Source organism: Microcebus murinus, chromosome 7, assembly GCF_040939455.1.
Source record: "Microcebus murinus isolate Inina chromosome 7, M.murinus_Inina_mat1.0, whole genome shotgun sequence".
NCBI classification, from domain to species: Eukaryota; Metazoa; Chordata; class Mammalia; order Primates; family Cheirogaleidae; genus Microcebus; species Microcebus murinus.
In genome coordinates, this window is record NC_134110.1 from 64174241 (window position 1) to 64192576 (window position 18336).

General features: G+C 43.0%; 1 protein-coding gene, 1 non-coding gene and 1 pseudogene across 2 annotated transcripts in view; 1 reads left to right on the forward strand and 2 right to left on the reverse strand.

Annotated features, from left to right (window-relative positions):
- Positions 1-16831, reverse strand: part of LAPTM4B (lysosomal protein transmembrane 4 beta) — a 66687-nt gene extending 49856 nt beyond the window's left edge. The window contains exon 1 of the mRNA XM_012761989.2: positions 16483-16831. Coding sequence (XP_012617443.2) covers positions 16483-16581 — 99 coding nt within the window. The 5' untranslated portion in view covers positions 16582-16831. The remainder of the gene's footprint in view (positions 1-16482) is intronic.
- On the forward strand, positions 5906-6184 carry LOC105869870 (small nuclear ribonucleoprotein E-like; annotated as a pseudogene).
- A 1081-nt stretch (positions 16832-17912) lies between the features above and the next one.
- On the reverse strand, positions 17913-18053 carry LOC142871993 (U4 spliceosomal RNA). The gene has a single exon (XR_012920245.1). It is a non-coding gene; the product is annotated as a U4 spliceosomal RNA (small nuclear RNA).
- Positions 18054-18336: the final 283 nt, after the last annotated feature.

Genomic DNA, 18336 nt, shown 5'->3' on the forward strand with positions numbered 1-18336 from the left:
CTCAGGGGCCTTACCACAGCAGTAAGGTAAAACCTGAAATGGACCAGCCTCTATAAGGGCACAGTCCAGCTTTGCTTCATCTGAATCCTGAAACTGGATTAAGGGGATCCCTAGCCCCTGTAAGAAGCTATTAAAATCCTTAATGGAGGCCGGGCGTGGTGGCTCACGCCTGTAATCCTAGCACTCTGGGAGGCCGAGGTGGGCGGATTGCTCGAGGTCAGGAGTTCGAAACCAGCCTGAGCAAGACCGAGACCCCATCTCTACTATAAATAGAAAGAAATTCATTGGCCAACTAATATATATATACAAAAAAAAAAAAAATTAGCCAGGCATGGTGGCGCATGCCTGTAGTCCCAGCTACTTGGGAGGCTGAGGCAGCAGGATTGCTTGAGCCCAGGAGATTGAGGTTGCTGTGAGCTAGGCTGACGCCATGGCACTCACTCTAGCCAGGGCAACAAAGCGAGACTCTGTCTCAAAAAAAAAAAAAAAAAAAAATCCTTAATGGAGAAAGATTAACAGCCTATGCCTCAAATTATTTTTTTAATTTTTTAAATACTATGTCCAGAATGCAATAAACAAGAGGAATGCAATAAATAAGGCAGGACTTCAAGAACAAAACCCAGCAGAAACAACACACAACAGACCACAGGTGCTCTAGGTATTGAAGCTGATGGGTATGCTCTTTAAGTGACTATGCTCCTGATCTTCAAAGAGATAAGAAAAAAAAGAATGAGAATTTTGGCACAGAACAGGAATCACAAAAAGGATAGAAACTCTAGAATGAAAAAATACAGAAATAAAAAAAAATACAGAAATCAAAATTAAGAACTTAGGGATGAGTTTAACCCATTAGACAGAGTTGCAAGAAAATTAATGAGTCAGATAAGACAGAATATTCAGACAACTGCTTTTAACAAAAACAAAAGCAGCCAGAAGACAATGGTGTTATATATTCAAAATACAGGAAGGAGGTGGAGGGGGGAGGACTGCCTACCTACAATTTTCTATCTAGAAAAATAAAGAAAATCCTCAGTGATAAAAATGAATTCGAGATACTTTTGCATAAAACTGAGGGGACTTGTCACCAGAAGCTCAACAGCCAAGGTAGCATTAAAGGGCATTCATTGGACAAAAGGAAAATGATACTAGATGGAAGGCTTAAGATCCACAAAGAAACTAACAATGAAAAAAAATAATTACATTGGCATTTGTGAATACTGGTAAAAATAATGACTTATGAGTATAAAAAATAAATAGAATCAAAATATATAACAACAGCATATAAATCAAAAGGTGTTGGCCGGGCGCTGTGGCTCACGCCTGTAATCCTAGCTCTTGGGAGGCAGAGGCGGGCGGATTGCTCAAGGTCAGGAGTTCAAAACCAGCCTGAGCAAGAGCGAGACCCCGTCTCTACTATAAATAGAAAGAAATTAATTGGCCAACTGATATATATATAAAAAATTAGCCGGGCATGGTGGCGCATGCCTGTAGTCCCAGCTACCCGGGAGGCTGAGGCAGAAGGATCACTCGAGCCCAGGAGTTTGAGGTTGCTGTGAGCTAGGCTGACGCCACGGCACTCACTCTAGCCTGGGCAACAAAGCGAGACTCTGTCTCAAAAAAAATAAAATAAAATAAAATTAAAAAAAAGGTGTTGATTGAAGTGAACTAAGCATTGTCCAGGAAGAGAACAAAGTACCAATTAATGTTCCACTTTAAAAAGTCAAAGATGGGCCGGGCTCACGACTGTAATCCTAGCACTCTGGGAGGCCAAGGCGGGCGGATTGCTGGAGGTCAGGAGTTTGAAACCAGCCTGAGCGAGACCTCTCACTAAAAATAGAAAGAAATTAATTGACCAACTAAAATTATATATACAAAAAATTAGCCGGGCATGGTGGTGCATGCCTGTAGTCCCAGCTACTTGGGAGGCTGAGGCAGGAGGATTGCTTGAGCCCAGGAGTTCGAAGTTGCTGTGAGCTAGGCTGACGCCAGGGCAGGCACTCACTCTAGCCAGGGCAACAAAGTGAGACTCTGTCTCAAAAAATAAAAAAAACCTAAAAAGTCAAAGATGTATGTTATGATGTCTAGTATAACCATTAAGAGAACAGTAAGACTTGGGTGGCAGCTTTTCTAAAAGTTATTAATGGCAGGTATGACTGACTTTCATTTGGGTTTAACTTCAATGGGCAAAATTAATGAAAGGAAGAGTTTGAACTTTTAACTTGAAATTTCTTTAATGCCTTTCTATTTTAGCAACTGTTAGGTCCAGAAACAAGAGATGGGGGGGAGGGAGAGAGAGAGAGACAGACAGACAGACACAAATGTTGTTTATTTTGAGCATCTGGGTACAGATGGGGGGAGGCCAAAAACGCATCCAGGAGACAAAAGGGGATAGCCTTGCGTTTTTTGTGTGTCTTTTCTGAGACAGTCTCACTTTGTTGCCCAAGCTAGAGGGAGTGCCATGGCATTAGCCTAGCTCACAGCAACCTCAAACTCCTGGACTGAGGCAATCCTTCTGCCTCAGTCTCCCGAGTAGCTGGGACTACAGGCATGCACCACTATGCCTGGCTAATTTTTTCTATATATATATTAGTTGGCTAATTAACTTCTATTTATAGTAGAGACGGGTCTCACTCTTGTTCAGGCTGTTTTCGAACTCCTGACCTGGAGCAATACGCCCGCCTCGGCTTCCCAGTATGCTAGGATTACAGGCGTGAGCCACTGCGCCCAGCCTAGCCTTGCATTTTATAGAGGGTTTTTCTCGGAGGAGTAAATACTTTTCAAACAACCAGGAGGGATAAGGAAAGTAAGTTCTCCTTTTGCATTTCATTCCTGCATCTCCCTAGGGGTCTGGCAAAGGCTCAGTGCCTAAAACACCCCTAGGAAGGGGAGAGGAGCATGTTCTATAGGAGGTTTGGATGGAAGTTTAGGGAGGGTGAATTCTTTAAACATAACAGCACCAAATTTTTTAAAAAATTTTTAATTTCTTTTGACAAGTTTTTTTTAGAATTCTGATCCAAATGTGTTCTTATTTAAATTAGACCCTTGACAAGGTCCTATTCTGATATTAAAATAAATTTTTGACACTTTCTATTTCAATTCAAACAACTGTGGTTATATTCTAGGGGAAAAATTAGATTTACCATAAAAATCCTATTTGTCTAAGAAATTGACTAAATTAGGTCAAATTACTATGTGCCCAACACTCTGCTTGAAGCTAACAAAGTGTTACGCAAAAATGATTAAGACGTGGTCCGAAGGATTAGTAGTCCAGAGGGAGAAATATACATCAATGGCCAAGTAAATTATGGAATAAATGCTATAATATTCATTAACCTATTGATTCAATTATTCAAAAATTACCTATTAAGCAACAAATACATTTCAGGCACCATGCTAAGCTTCATACAGTAAACCCCTCAAGGTAGCCTATTACCAAGTGGCTGAGATAAACAAACAGGATGCTCCAATTCAGAGTGAAAATGAAGTGTTATACTCCTGGCTTGTGGAGAGGGGACTGGTAGTTAGAAAGACTTCACAAGGAGGTGACATTAACACCAGAAAGTAACAGACTTTTGGAAATCCTGAGAGATAAAGATTACAGCACAAATAAGTTTAGGATGTCAGACCAACCAACTAAGAATTGCCTGTTAATAGCCGGGCGTGGTGACTCACGTCTATAATCCTAGCACTTTGGGAGGCGAGGCGGGCGGATGGCTCGAGGTCAGGAGTTCAAAACCAGCCTGAGCAAGACCCCCTCTCTACTATAAATAGAAAGAAATTAATTGGCTAACTAATATATATATACATAAAAAATTAGCTGGGCATGGTGGCACATGCCTGTAGTCCCAGCTACTTGGGAGGCTGAGGCAGGATTGCTTGAGCCAGGAGATTGAGGTTGCTGTGAGCTAGGCTGACGCCATGGCACTCACTCTAGCCTAGGCAACAAAGCGAGACTCTGTCTCAAAAAAAAAAAACAAAAAAACTCCAAGGGACACAAACACAGTAATGAGTCCTGGTGGCTGGTCCTTTAAGTTAGATTATAATGGTAGCCAATGTTTTAAGTTGCTGAAGCTCTAAATCAAAGGACAGTCTATAAGTTGCAGACTATGAAGGAAAAAGGTTAAGGAGCAAAATATAAATTGTACTTTTTATTAGAGTACATTCCTCAATACGCACATTTTTAAGATCTACTATACAGGTTTGTCCCCAGATTCAATCAGGTCCTCTGACTCATATGTGTAGCCCACAGTGCCAATCTTTAGGCAGTTCTTCCCCATGGTAAGGAGCTAAATCAAGAAACCACCATCACCATACATACCATTTTATATTACAAAAGCAATGTTGCTTCCCTATCAAGTGTTACTATTACACTTCTACAGATGAGGACTCTGAGCTTTACAGGAAACCTGCAGTGTTCTCAGCTGCATATAGTTTTCAGCTGAAACACGGTTGTTGGCTCTTTGATTACAAATGCCATATACACTCTTTCCAGTAACCCTAGTTCCTCCCAAGAAGCCAACACACCCCATTCACAAGCTCTGGCCAACTCTGCTAACCAATCTCTGCTGCCAGCTGTGAATTCTTTTCATGGGAGTGTTCCAGACAGCCACTCACAATCTGACAGAAGGCTGACCTGCAAAATGATTTGCCTCCCTCCCCCCACCACCCCAGCGGAAGCAATCTCAATTTCTCTGAATCAACTTGGGTGGGTTTGGGTCTTCATTTTCAGGCTGAGACAACAACAGATTCTCAGAACACAAGGTCCACGTAATTAAGAAGAAAGATGGGCCAGGCGAGAAGGGCTCATGCCAGTAATCCTAGCACTATGGGAGGCCGAGACAGGTGGATTGCTTGAGGTCAGGAGTTCAAAACCAGCCTGAGCAAGAGCGAGACCCCATCTCTACTATATAAATAGAAAGAAACTAATTGGCCAACTAATAGATATAGAAAAAATTAGCTGGGCATGGTGGCGCATGCCTGTAGTCCCAGCTACTTGGGAGGCTGAGGCAGGAGGATTGCCTGAGCCCAGGAGTTTGAGGTTGCTGTGAGCTAGGCTGACGAAAAGACGAAGAAGAAGAAAGATGTCTGGACAGAGGATTAGAAGGCAAAGGTTGGTCCCCTACCAGAGGCAGGAGGGAAGTTGTCCAAAGAACCACTGGGAGACCTAGGGCTGTGGAATGGACCGGGAGAATGAGCATGTCCCTTTTATGTCTTAAAGAACATTTTAAATCTTCAAATATGAAGAGACAGGCCCACCCCAGAACCTTGTTTAGGACAGGTGATGGAGACATAAATTGTGCATTAAAAAGGTATCAAGTATCAGGGAGTTAGAAGGCTGGAAATCTGGAAAAAAAGAGAAAATATAAAGTAAAATGGCTGAATTAATTTTTTAGGACAGCAAACATGGGGCTCTCTGTGTTCTAGTACACTGTATCCATCAGGTCTGTAAATCCTGCTCTACTAAACGTTGAAAGACTATATGAAGTGGTATTTTTTAACTTCCTGTTTAGTTTTAATATATAAAGAATGCTTTCTTCCTATAGCTGTTTACCAAAGACAGAAGTTAAACACCTAAAACAGAATGTCTTTACACATGAAAGTGGGACAATAAATCAGATAAAATTTTTTCATTCCATTCAAGAATACTGTTGTTACACTGTGCTTTAGAGTTAAAATTTTCTTTAAAAATGGCAATACATTCAATACATCCAAAAACAAATTTTAAAATTAAAGATTAAAAATTTACATTTTTCTAGGATTGAAATTAAAAGCTGCAAAAGTATAACTTCACAGTTTTTTGCTAGGATTACAGGCGTGAGCCACCAAGCCTGGCCACCTCAAAGTTTTTAAAAAGTCAATTGTCAAATTAAAATCAAATGCAATGATAGACTCTAGAGTTTCTGCCATGGCATACTGTGGCCAGGGCCAGAAAGTGCAAAACGTGATGGTGCAGCCCATCAACCTCATCTTCAGATACTTACAAAAATAAATCCTGGATTCAGGTGTGGCTCTATGAGCAAGTGAGTATGTGGCTAGAGGGCTGTATCATTGGTTTTAATGAGTATATGAACCTTGTATTAGATAATGCAGAAGAGATTCATTCTAAAACAAGTCAAGAAAACAACTGGGTCGGATCATGCTAAAAGGAGATAATATTACTCTGCTACAAAGTGTCCCCAACTAGAAATGATCAATGAAGTGAGATATTGCTGAGATGGCAATCAATACAGGTCTTTTACTTGTTAGGCTTATAGTTAAAACATTTGTTCATATTATTTTGATTACCCTTATGTTATTTCAAAATGACAATAAATACTGCATGATTATTTTTATTTAAAAAAAGATACACTAACCATCTCTCAGATAAAGAAATGTTTATAAACACAAAATTGGCCGGGTGTGGTGGCTCATGCCTATAATCCTAGCACTTTGGGAGGCCGAGGCGGGCGGATTGCTCAAGGTCAGGAGTTCGAAACCAGCCTGAGCAAGAGCAAGACCCAGTCTCTACTATAAATAGAAAGAAATTAATTGGCCAACTAATATATATAGAAAATATTAGGCTGGGCGCGGTGGCTCACGCCTGTAATCCTAGCACTTTGGGAGGCTGAGGCGGGCCGGATTGCTCAAGGTCAGGAGTTCGAAACCAGCCTGAGCGAGAACCTGTCTCTACCAAAAATAGAAATAAATTAATTGACCAACTAAAATATATATATACAAAAAAATTAGCCGGGCATGGTGGTGCATGCCTGTAGTCCCAGCTACTCGGGAGGCTGAGGCAGTAGGATCGCTGAGCCCCGGAGATTGAGGTTGCTGTGAGCCAGGCTGACGCCAGGGCACTCACTCTAGCCTGGGCAACAGAGTGAGACTCTGTCTCAAAAAAAATAAAAAAACCAAACACAAAATTATTGAATTTTTTCTCCTTTCCATGCATAAAGTTATGCCACAAATATTCATCACTATGGATCTAAGTAATGGAACATTCTTCAAGGTGATGTCATTTTTGATAGTTACTATGATGTATATTTGATATACAAGGTGATGTATATTTGATAGTTACTTTTATTTAAAAGAAAACAGCATTTGATTACTTCAAAAATTGATGGCTACTGAAGATCACTCTTACTCTCAAAGTAATGAAAAGATTAGCAAATTAATTATCTATGACTAATATAAATACAAAAATATTACATAATGAGATGTGCACCATCTGGGGGGATGGTCATGCTGGAGACAGACTTGTGGGGGGGTAGGGGGAAATGGGCATTTATTGAAACCTTAAAATCTGTACCCCCATAATATGCCAAAATAAAAAAAAAATACAAAAATATCCCTAAGATTCTATGCTTGCTTACACACATTTTGGAATAAAGATTTTTTGTTGATACATTGTGAAGGAATTAAAAACTAGTAGTAAAGTTTTAATTACATAGGCAATTCTTAAAAAAGGGGTTTAGCATTACAAAGGTACATGTCCCACTGAGCCACAGCTACCGAAGTGTGGTCTGACAATAGTTTCTGCACCAGCAGAAGCTAATCACTAATTTAGAATCACAAAGACCCCCCCCACAGAGGTAAGGAATCAGAAATAGAGGTCAATTAGACTGACAACTGACCTCTGGGAAGCAAAACAAAAGTGAAAAGAAAATGAGAAGATAGCTTCCATGTTGTAAGAGACAGTAACTGTCAACTTAGAATTGTGTATCAAGCAAAATTATCTTTCAAGAATGACAGCTAGGCACCCAAGTGGACACATAGGTACTACAGTAATAGGGTATTGGGCAGATGGGAGGGGGAGGGGGGCAGGTATATACATACATAATGACTGAGATGAGCACCATCTGGGGGATGGTCATGCTGGAAATTCAGACTTGGGGGGGAGGGGGGAAAAGGGCATTTATTGAAACCTTAAAATCTGGACCCCCATAATATGCCGAAATAATAAAATAAATAAATAAATAAATAATGACAGCCAGCACTCTAGCCCAGGCAACAAAGTGAGACTCTGTCTCAAAAAAAAAAAAGAAAGAGCCAGGCAGAGCACCAAGGCTCACACCTATCATCCTAGCACTTTAGGAGGAAGGAGGATCCTTAAGGCCAGGAGGTTCAGGAAAAATAGCCTCCTACTGAGCAGCTGGGACAACTGGCCAGAGTGTGCCATCATGCCCAGCTAATTTTTCTTATTTTTGTAGAGACTTGCCTTGCTATGTTGTTGGTCTCAAACTCCTGGCTTCAAGCAATCCTCCCAACTAGACCTCCCAAAGTGTTGGGAGCCAGACCACTGACAGAGAAACTTCACCTTTTTAAACCTGCATGTCTGTTGCTTCTTTTGTGAAACTGGACTCACCAATCTGTCTTGATGAAAATCTCTTAAGTATTCAAATCATTCCACAATCATATTTAGTGTCCTCCATAGGAAAAGAATACACAGGCCTAAGGATAAGATATTCATCTCAAAAACAAATATTAATAAATTGACATCCTGAGGCATGGTGGCTTATGCCTGAAAACTAGTATCTGCTGTATCTCATATCCAGAGAGCTATATATAAAACACCCTATCTGGTTTTCCAGCCATATAAAACAACCTGGCATTTTAATCTTCCATAAAAACTGCTTTCATATCACCCCCCCCCCATTTTTCTTTGAGACAGAGTCTCACTCTGTTGCCCAGGCTAGAGTGAGTGCCATGGCGTCAGCCTAGCTCACAGCAACCTCAAACTCCTGGGCTCAAGCAATCCTTCTGCCTCAGCCTCCAAAGAGTAGCTGGGACTACAAGCATGTGCCACCATGCCCAGCTAATTTTTTCTATATATATTAGTTGGCCAATTAATTTGTTTCTATTTATAGTAGGGACAGGGTCTCCCTCTTGCTCAGGCTGGTTTTGAACTCCTGACCTTGAGCAATCCGCCAGCCTAGGCCTCCTAGAGTGCTAGGATTACAGGCGTAAGCCACCAAGCCTGGCCCACATCACCCCTATTCATAATTCTTCAATGTTCCCCACTGCCTACAGAATAAAAACCAAACTCTTTAGACTATTATTTAAGTATTTTGCAATCTAACATACTGGGAAAAACCCTAGGGAATAAAGATTACATAGGCCGGGTGTGGTGGCTCATTCCTGTAATCCTAGCACTCTGGGAGGCTGAGGCAGGTAGATTGCTCAAGGTCAGGAGTTCGAAAGCAGTCTGAGCAAGAGAGAGACCTACTAAAAATAGAAAGAAATTAATTGGCGAACTAAAAACAGAAAAAATTAGCCAGGCATGATGGCACATGCATGTAGTCCCAGCTACTTGGAAGGCTGAGGCAGAAGGATCGCTTGAGCCCAGGAGTTTAAGGTTGCTGTGAGCTAGACTGATACCACTACACTCTAGACTAGGCAACAGAGAGAGACTCTGACTCAAAAAAAAAAAAAAAAGATTACATAAATACCATGAATCAGCCAATATTTTGCCCTGGAATTACGGGCCAAGTCATAGAATGACAGTTAGAAAAAACTATTCATCTTAAATAAGTATCTTACCACCCATCATGCCTTGACCCAGGGTTGCTTTGAGGTCTAAATAAGGACAAATGTGAAAACCCACTGAAAACTATCAATCACTCTACAAATACATGATGTCAGTTTTACTATCCTGTAGTCAGACAAAAATCAATAGCTGTAGAATTTCTCAGGATACAAAGAGAATCCCCTCCTTCTGAAAATTTGATCATTTGAGTCTATAAAACAATATATTAACAGAAAAAAAGTACACAAATTTATTACATGTGCCCGGGAGTCCAACAAAATATGAAAACTCAAAGAAACAGCCAGAAAGGCTCAAGTGTCTACACCATCCTGAGGTTACAGAAAGAAAAGGGGCTTGGAGCATGGCAAGAGAGGTTATGGGAAGAAGAGAGATGGAAAGGCCTAGCTAGGGAACGCTGTCTTATTATGTAGATGAAACCTCTAGGGTAACAGCTCTCAGAAAGAATAGTTGGTAGCCAGTGGCAAGTTCCTCCACCAGACCTTCAAAAAGGTGTCAGACTCTCAGTCTCTCTCTCCTAGGAGAGTTAATCTTTCTCAGGTCTGCATGAGCGGGGGAGGGAAGCTCAGAGAAAGCCTGAAAGCTTATTTCCCTAATGTAGATTTTCTCTAAAGATGCAAATCTCCTCCACAAAAGGCAGCTTTCCAGGGTTATTCCTGTCTGCAGTTTCTCTGAAACATCATCTTGAAATATTCAAAGAGGTATATTTTGGGGTGCGATATTATGGTTTTATTTACTTAGGAACACAAGCAAGTTGGGACTTTCCAAGTGAACCAGTTATCTAAAAGACCAGGTCATAAAGCCAGTGAGACCAGCTACTTTGACCTCTTTCATCCTTTATAATCTGATATATGGCCAACTACCCTATAAAGAGTGTCTGGCACAAAGAGACATTCAGTATGTATTTGCTGAGTGACTGAGTTCCTAAAATACAACTTAACCAATGACTTCTAAAAAGGGTATGTGGACCCTTTAACATAACCCCATCTGAAGTGTCAAATGACAGATGCTTCCATTTACCAGTAACCCGTCATAAAACAATACAAGAAAATGCAAAGAAGAAAGTATACTTTCGAGTATAATGAGAAATGCAGGTCCTGATGGTAAAAAATATTCTGTAAGAAATATTTAGGGCTTCATCCTAAGGAGTGTAGCAGATATTTTTTATCCTACAAACATTCTTCCTCTCTCCTTCTAGTAACAGTCTGATTCTTTGGGAATTTACTCATCCTTCCACCTTCAACCTGGTGTTGTGCGTAGTTAATCCCACCACTAGTTTACATTCCTCCTAGTCTATAGTTCAAAGGCAGGAGAATATCCCAGACCTAAATTCATCAGTACATTCTTGTCCGTCCCTTGGCCATGTTTGGCTTAGGGAGGAACAGATAACTTCACCTTGTCATATCGGAATCTCAGGACTTAGAGCTTAAATACTGGCTTGTAACTGCCACAGCCATTTGTATCCAAAAGGAGGATAACCTGAATGGGGAAGAGGAGGGGGAAAGAGATATTGCTCAGGCCATAACTGCTTAAAGGAGGGAGACCAATTATGACACTATTATAATAGCCAAGTGAGAGCTAAATGAGAGAGATGGAGAAGAACAGCACAGAATAAGAAAGTAGAGCAGAAATAGACAGGACATAGAGATGGAATAAAAGGAAGGTGGCAAGATTAGCTTGGTTTTGTGCTACTCAGGAGATGGAGGCAGGAGGATTGCTTGAGCCCAGGAGTTTGAGGTTGCTGTGAGCTCTAGGCTGACAGCCATGGCACTCTAGCCTAGGTGACAGAGTGGGACTCTGTCTCAAAAAAAAGTTTGCAGTTATAAAGGTTATTTAGTAATTTTTTAGGTTAAGTGATTAAACTGCCTTTTAAAATAAACACAAATACAAACCCCCTATACCTCATATCAAACATAAAAATTAACTTGAGGCCAGGAGAGGTGGCTCATGCCTATAATCCTAGCACTCTGGGAGGCAGAGGAAGGAGGATTGCTTGAGCTCAGGACTTCCAAACCAGCCTGAGCAAGAGTGAGACCCCATCTCTACTAAAAATAATTAGCTGGGCCTGGTGATGTGCACCTGTAGACCCAGCTGCTTGGGAGGCTGAGTCAGGTGGATCACTTGAGCCCAGCCAGGAGTTTTAGGCTGCAGTGAGCTTGAGCCCAGCCAGAAGTCTGAGGCCGCAGTAAGCTACAATGACATCACTATACACACGCTAAGCATAGGGTGACAGAGTGAGACTCTCAAAAAAAAAAAAAGAAAGAAAGAAAATTAATTTGAGATGGATCACAGATCTAAATGAGCTAAAACCATAAAGTTTCTAGAAGAAAGTATAACAGAGTGTCTTTACAATCTGGGGGTAGGTAAAGAGTTCTTAGAGGCCGGGCGTAGTGGCTCACGCCTGTAATCCTAGCTCTCTGGGAGGCCGAGGCGGGCGGATTGCTCGAGGTCAGGAGTTCGAAACCAGCCTGAGCAAGAGCGAGACCCCGTCTCTACTATAAATAGAAAGAAATTAATTGGCCAACTAATATATACAAAAAATTAGCCGGGCATGGTGGCGAATGCCTGTAGTCCCAGCTACTTGGGAGGCTGAGGCAGGAGGATTGCTTGAGCCAGGAGTTTGAGGTTGCTGTGAGCTAGGCTGACGCCATGGCACTCACTCTAGCCTGGGCAACAAAGCGAGACTCTGTCTTAAAAAAAAAAAAAAAAAGAGTTCTTAGAACACAGAAAAGTACTAATCATAAAAGAAAAGCATTGACAAATTGAACTTATTTTTTTTTTTGAGACAGAGTCTCGCTTTGTTGCCCAGGCTAGAGTGAGTGCCATGGCGTCAGCCTAGCTCACAGCAACCTCAAACTCCTGGGCTCAAGCGATCCTACTGCCTTCAGCCTCCAGAGTAGCTGGCTGAGACTACAGGCATGTGCCACCATGCCCGGCTAATTTTTTTCTATACACGTTTAGTTGGCCAATTAATTTCTTTCTATTTATAGTAGAGACGGGGTCTTGCTCTTGCTCAGGCTGGTTTCAAACTCTTGACCTCAAGCAATCCGCCTGCCTGGGCCTCCCAGAGTGCTAGGCTTACAGGCGTGAGCCACCGCACCCAGCCCTGAACTTAATCAATATTAAAAATTCCTATTCATTAAAATATATCAATAATAGGAGTAGGCAAGCCACACACTGGGGACAAAACATTCACAAAATATGTATTTCAAAAAGGACTTGTATCCAAAATATAGAGTTCCCACAATTAATATGAAAAAGACAAAACCCAATTAAAAATGGGCAACAAACAGCACTTCACAAAGGCACATATATGATCAGCCAAGAAGCAATGAAAAAACTGTTCCATACCATTAGTCAGAAGGGAAAGGCAAACTAAAGCCACTATGAACTACCACTACACACCCACCAGAATGGCTAAAATTAAAAAGACTAACACCACCAAAATGTTGGCAAGGATGTAGGCCAACTGGAACTTCATACATTGTTAGTGGGAGTGTGAAATGGTAGAACTGCTTTAGAAAACTAGTTAGTAGTTTCTTCCAAAGTTACACATATATCTGTGCTTATCCAATGACCAACAATACCACTTCTAGTTATTTACCAAGGAGAAAAACATGTCCACAGAAAGTCTCGTTCAAGAATGTTCAGAGCAGCTTTATTTATAATATCCCCAAACTGGAAACTACCCAAAGGTCCAATATCTAGCAAACGGATAAATAGATTGAGTACACTCATACAACAATACTCAGCAATAAAAAGCTATAGATATATACCCCCAATAACAGGAATGAATATAAAAATAGTTATGCTAAGTGAAAGAAGCCAGATACAGAAACGGGACACACGGCATAATACCACTTATATGAAGAGGCAAAATTTATCTATGGTGATAGAAGGGATTGGGGGTATGGGGGGAATTAACTGGAAAGAAACACATGGGAACTTTTCTGGGGAATGTTTTGGAAATGTTTTCAAGGAGTGTGGGTTACATTTGCATTTGTCAACTCAACTCCACATTTAACCATGGCTTTCATCATATGTAAATCACAATTAAATAAAAGACAAAATATGATCTCTAATATAAATACCTAAAATCAATATGCCTTATTATCAGATTGAAGGAAATCATGGGACCTTTAGTAAATCACCAAAATACTTGGTCTCAGGTTTTTTTTCCTTATCTGTAAAAGGGCAATAAGAAAATCCACTGGTTGGGTTGTGGGGCACAGTCACTCACACCTGTAATCACCACTTTGGGAGGCTGAGGCAGGAGGATCCCTTCAGGCCAGGAGTTCAAGAACAGCCTGGACAACATAGCAAGACACTGTCTCTATTTTAAAAAATAAGAAAAATTAGCCAGGCATGATGGCACATGCCTGTAGTCCTAGCTACTTGGGAGGCTGAAGGAGAAGGACCTTTTGAACCCAAGAATTTGAGATTATAGTGAGCTATAATCGGGCCACTACACTCCAGCCTAAGCCAGAATGAGACTTTATCTCCTTTAAAAAAGAAAGAAATGGGGGGAAATGGGCATTTACTGAAACCTTAAAATCTGTACCCCCATAATATGCTGAAATAAATGAAAATAAATAAAAAAAAGAAAGAAAAGAAAAAAATCTACCTCACTAGGAGTATGTATAAAAATAATGTTTATGCAAAGCGTTTAGTATAGTACTTGGCACACAGAATCTTCGTACATGGTAATAGCAGGAATCAACAATTAGAAAATACATGAACAAAAAAGGTCCACTTTCAACCTGAGAAAGGTAATTAAAAAAAAGAGCTACTTTGCCTATCTTGCAAAACAGGCAATTATTTATTAAGATGAGCCCTTATAGTGGAATCTTATCTGAGTATCTGCCCTTTTTTCTGAAAACTCCCCTTTCTGAGAACTGACCCCATTCCATCCAGATGACACCCGGAGTGAGCCCGCTAGCCACACAACTGCCTTAAAAATGTGCATGAAAAGCAAAGTTTTGGATAACCAAATTATATTTAAAGGTACGAGGGAAACTCACTACCAAGAAAGCCTAAGTCGTTTTGTGGAACGCAAAGGTTTTCATCAAGATTACCAGTACATATAAGTCAGGTTTCCCACATACACAATGTACCTAAAGCAACATTCTTAATCACATCTGCTAGAAAGCTTTCTAATTATCTTTCAAAAGGCCATATATTTCCAAATACTAAGACATATACCACAATAACTACTTTCCACAATCAGCATGCTCACACAGTAGACAAAGCATGCTGAGTACTCTCCTTTTATCACACCAGTAGTGTCTGGTTGGATTACAGCCAACAACAGGGCTCAAGTAGATTTATCTTTCCTGTAGATCACGCAGTACATTTGCCTAATGCAGTGCCCTAGATTTTACAAATTACATTCACGGATGTACTTGCAAGTCTGCAGATTTGAACATTTTCAAGGAAGATGCAGACACTTGTATAAATTGTCTTGATCATCAACAAAGCACCAACTATTTTGAAGCCACATACTATACTTGTGGACTAATTTTAAATTTCTGTGAAGAATTTCTTGGCTTTTAGTAAAGTGGAGGTTGAGCCAATATGCTTATGTTCTACTTGCATTTACACTACACAAGAAGAACCCACACATACTAAAGATCTGTTTGAAAGCTTTTAAGGCCAACTTTCTATTGTGTGGCCACGATAGGCACCGACTAAAGGAAACTTGAAACTATAAATAGCACAGTAAACACCCATACAGAGGAGGGGGAATGTTTTGCTTATAATAGCACAAGAAAGGGGTTCAGAACTCAACACAATGTCCATATCATATTAAAATATTAGGAGCCAACTAAAAACTCCGACTCATGATTAAGAATGCGTCTTATCTCAATAGGAACTGAAAAGTTCTGTATGCCCCTTGGCTACCATTTTTAAGGCATTTCCTCGCGACGCAGCGGTATTCGCTGCAAAGTGGGCTCGGGTCTAACTCTCCATCATGAATGCCACAAAACCCAAAACGCAGTGGAATTTGGTTCAGTGTTGGTGCAGTCGAGGAGTGCCAAAAATCAAGTACAGGGCAGGTACAGGGCTAGACTCCGTCAGGTTTCCTCACTTCCCCTGAGAATCACTGCTCCCCATACAAATAAGATCGTAAAAGCTCCAACCCGAACATCATGTCACACTTGCCAAATGTGTCTCTTTATGGAAGGTACTGCGACCACCTGTCCACCGGCCGGAAAGAAGTGGGTGGAAAATGGCTTCCCCGGGCAGATTGAAACGCAGTAGTAAACCACACGCACATCTCTTCCTATAGTAAGAGCTTGAAACCAGACCTGTGCGGGGGACCCATTCACAGGAGGGTGGCAGGAGCCCCCGGCCCTTTCAACCCGGGATGCGAGCGTGCGAAGGAAGGAAGGCGCAGCGAACCGGAGGAGCGCTGCGGGCACGCAGGACGGGCACGCCAAACCCGCAACCCTACCCACGGCGGCGGCAAAATATGCCCCGTCACCTCCACGACGGCTGTCCGCACCCGTCAAAACGCAAAGCCCACCCGATTCTAAGAAGAAAGGAAAGGAAACACGTGTTGGCAAGATAAGACGGGAGTTGTTCTGCCTCCGAGTGCACTCTCACCGACCCCGCGGGGGCCCGCGGCCCCGCACCGCCCGGGCGCCGACCGTTGCGCGCGCTGCTTCTCCAAGCGCCCGGGGTCCCCCCATGGCCCCTCGCCCCAGGGCCCCAAACGCCCGGCCTACCCCCGCCGAGGGTGGCGGGCTGCGGGGAACTGCGGACAGGCTCGCCGGGAGAATTAAGTTTCTAATAATACAACTTTAGGCGGATGAGCGCCGCCTCGCCCGACGCCGAGGCCGAGCCGGGAGCCAACTTGGGGGCGTGAAGAGCCACGCGGGGGTGGGGGCGGGGGCCGGGGTCCCGGGGTCCCGCGCCCCGCCCGGGCAGGTGCAGCCCCGTCCCGCGGCCGCGCTCACCAGGTTCCAGACGCCGAGCAGGATGGTGCCGGTGCGGACATGGCAGCACAGGCAGCAGCTGTTGGAGTAGAAACGCGTCCAGGGCGCGACCATCTTCATCGCTCCGGCCGCGGGCGCAGTGGCGCGAGCGCGCGCTCAAGTTTTCAGGAGCGTCGACCGCGTCGCCCGGTGCCCGGCGGGCCGCTGCCGCCGCCTCCTCCTCAGCCGCTCCGGCTCCCGGCCTGCTCGACCGCCGGCCGCCCGCCTCGCTCCGCGCTCCCCCTAAAGCTCCGAGCGGCTGCCGCGGCGGGACCCTGCGCTCTGAAGGCGGCGGCGGCGCGGGAGGGAGTGGGAGGGGGCGGGGCGGCCCGGGCACGTGACCCGCGCCCGGGCCCGTGACGTCACCGCGGGTTCCAGCCAGCTGCGGGCGCGACGAGCCCTGGTAAATAAATACATCACGGTTGCACCCTCGGCCCGTCCCGGGGGCGGCCTGCCGCTGAGTTCCGGGCCTTCCCTCTTTCATCTGGCCGTGGGTGTAACTCTGTGACGTGTTCGAGACTCTTTTACTCTAGTTCGTTGTTTTTCTCCCCTCTACTCCCATGTTGCAGACAATCCGGAGGTGCCGTGCCACCACAGTTACCTTGCAAACTAGAGGAAGGAAAGCTGCGTGCTGGTTGCGGTCCGCTGCAGTACTTTGAACCATCGCTGAAGCCACTAAGAGCAATCTGTCTCCACTTCCCAGCTCTATTGCTGTGGTAGAAATTAATCTTTCCCACAGAAGCGGATGTGTGTCAAGGACATGCTCGCTGTGCTTCGGGTAGCATTTTTAATCATGACTGTAGGGCTAAAGAAACAATTATCGTGTACCAATTACTGACACAAGGTCTCCGTAAGACACAACACACAGTGTTGAGAGAGAATGAGAGAGAGCACTGGTTTGGACTTTATTTCCTCCCAACTGGTGTTTTGTCTTGAAGCGCCCTTGTCCCAGGTTAGCCTCTGACTAACTTCTAAAGCCAAGTATCTAATATAGTTTAGATTATTAGCGCGTATGAAAGCTTTATTTCAGACTTGGGGCAAGAAAAAAAATGGTTTGATCTAAATTTCTTAAGGACAGGTTATAATAGGAAAAAAAAATGATGTTAAGACTGTTCAAACGGAGAAGCGGTTAGTTTTACGAGGCTTTAGAGCTGTGACATTCTTTTTTATTTAATTTTTATTTTATTTTTTTGAGAGAGGGTCTCGTTCTGGCTAGAGTACAGTGGCATCATTGTAGCTCACTGCAACCTCAAACTCCCCGGCTCAAGCAGTCCTCCTGCCTCCGCCTCCCCAGTAGCTGGGACTACAGGCAACCACACCACGCCTGGCTAATTTTTCTATTTTTTGTAGACACGGAGTCTCACTCTTGCTAAGGCTAGGCTGTGACATTTTTTTTTTTTTTTTTAGTTCAGTCTCCATAGAGACTGTCAAAAATTACCAATCTCGACTATATTTCAAGTCGTCATGGCCGGGTATTGGGAAAAGTTTTCAATTAGCAATAATCGCTCCTCGGATAATCCTCATTGGCTAGGATACTGCCACTGAGCAAAGCGTGTGACATTCTTATTGTGTAGCGTAATCCTGTATCCTAAGAGACCCAAGAGCCATATCCAGAGATGTCAAGTAAAGGCCCTTAATAAAAAGTAAATAACATCACTGTGGGAGTTCATCAGAAATACCAAACAAGAAAGCTCAGGAGTTGTTTTTGTTTTGAGACAGGGTCTCGCTGTGTGACCTGAGCTAGAGTGCAGTGGTATGATCATAGATCTAACCTCAAACTACTGGGCTCAAAAGATCTTCCTGGTGAAACCTCCCTCCAATAACTGGGTGCAAGGT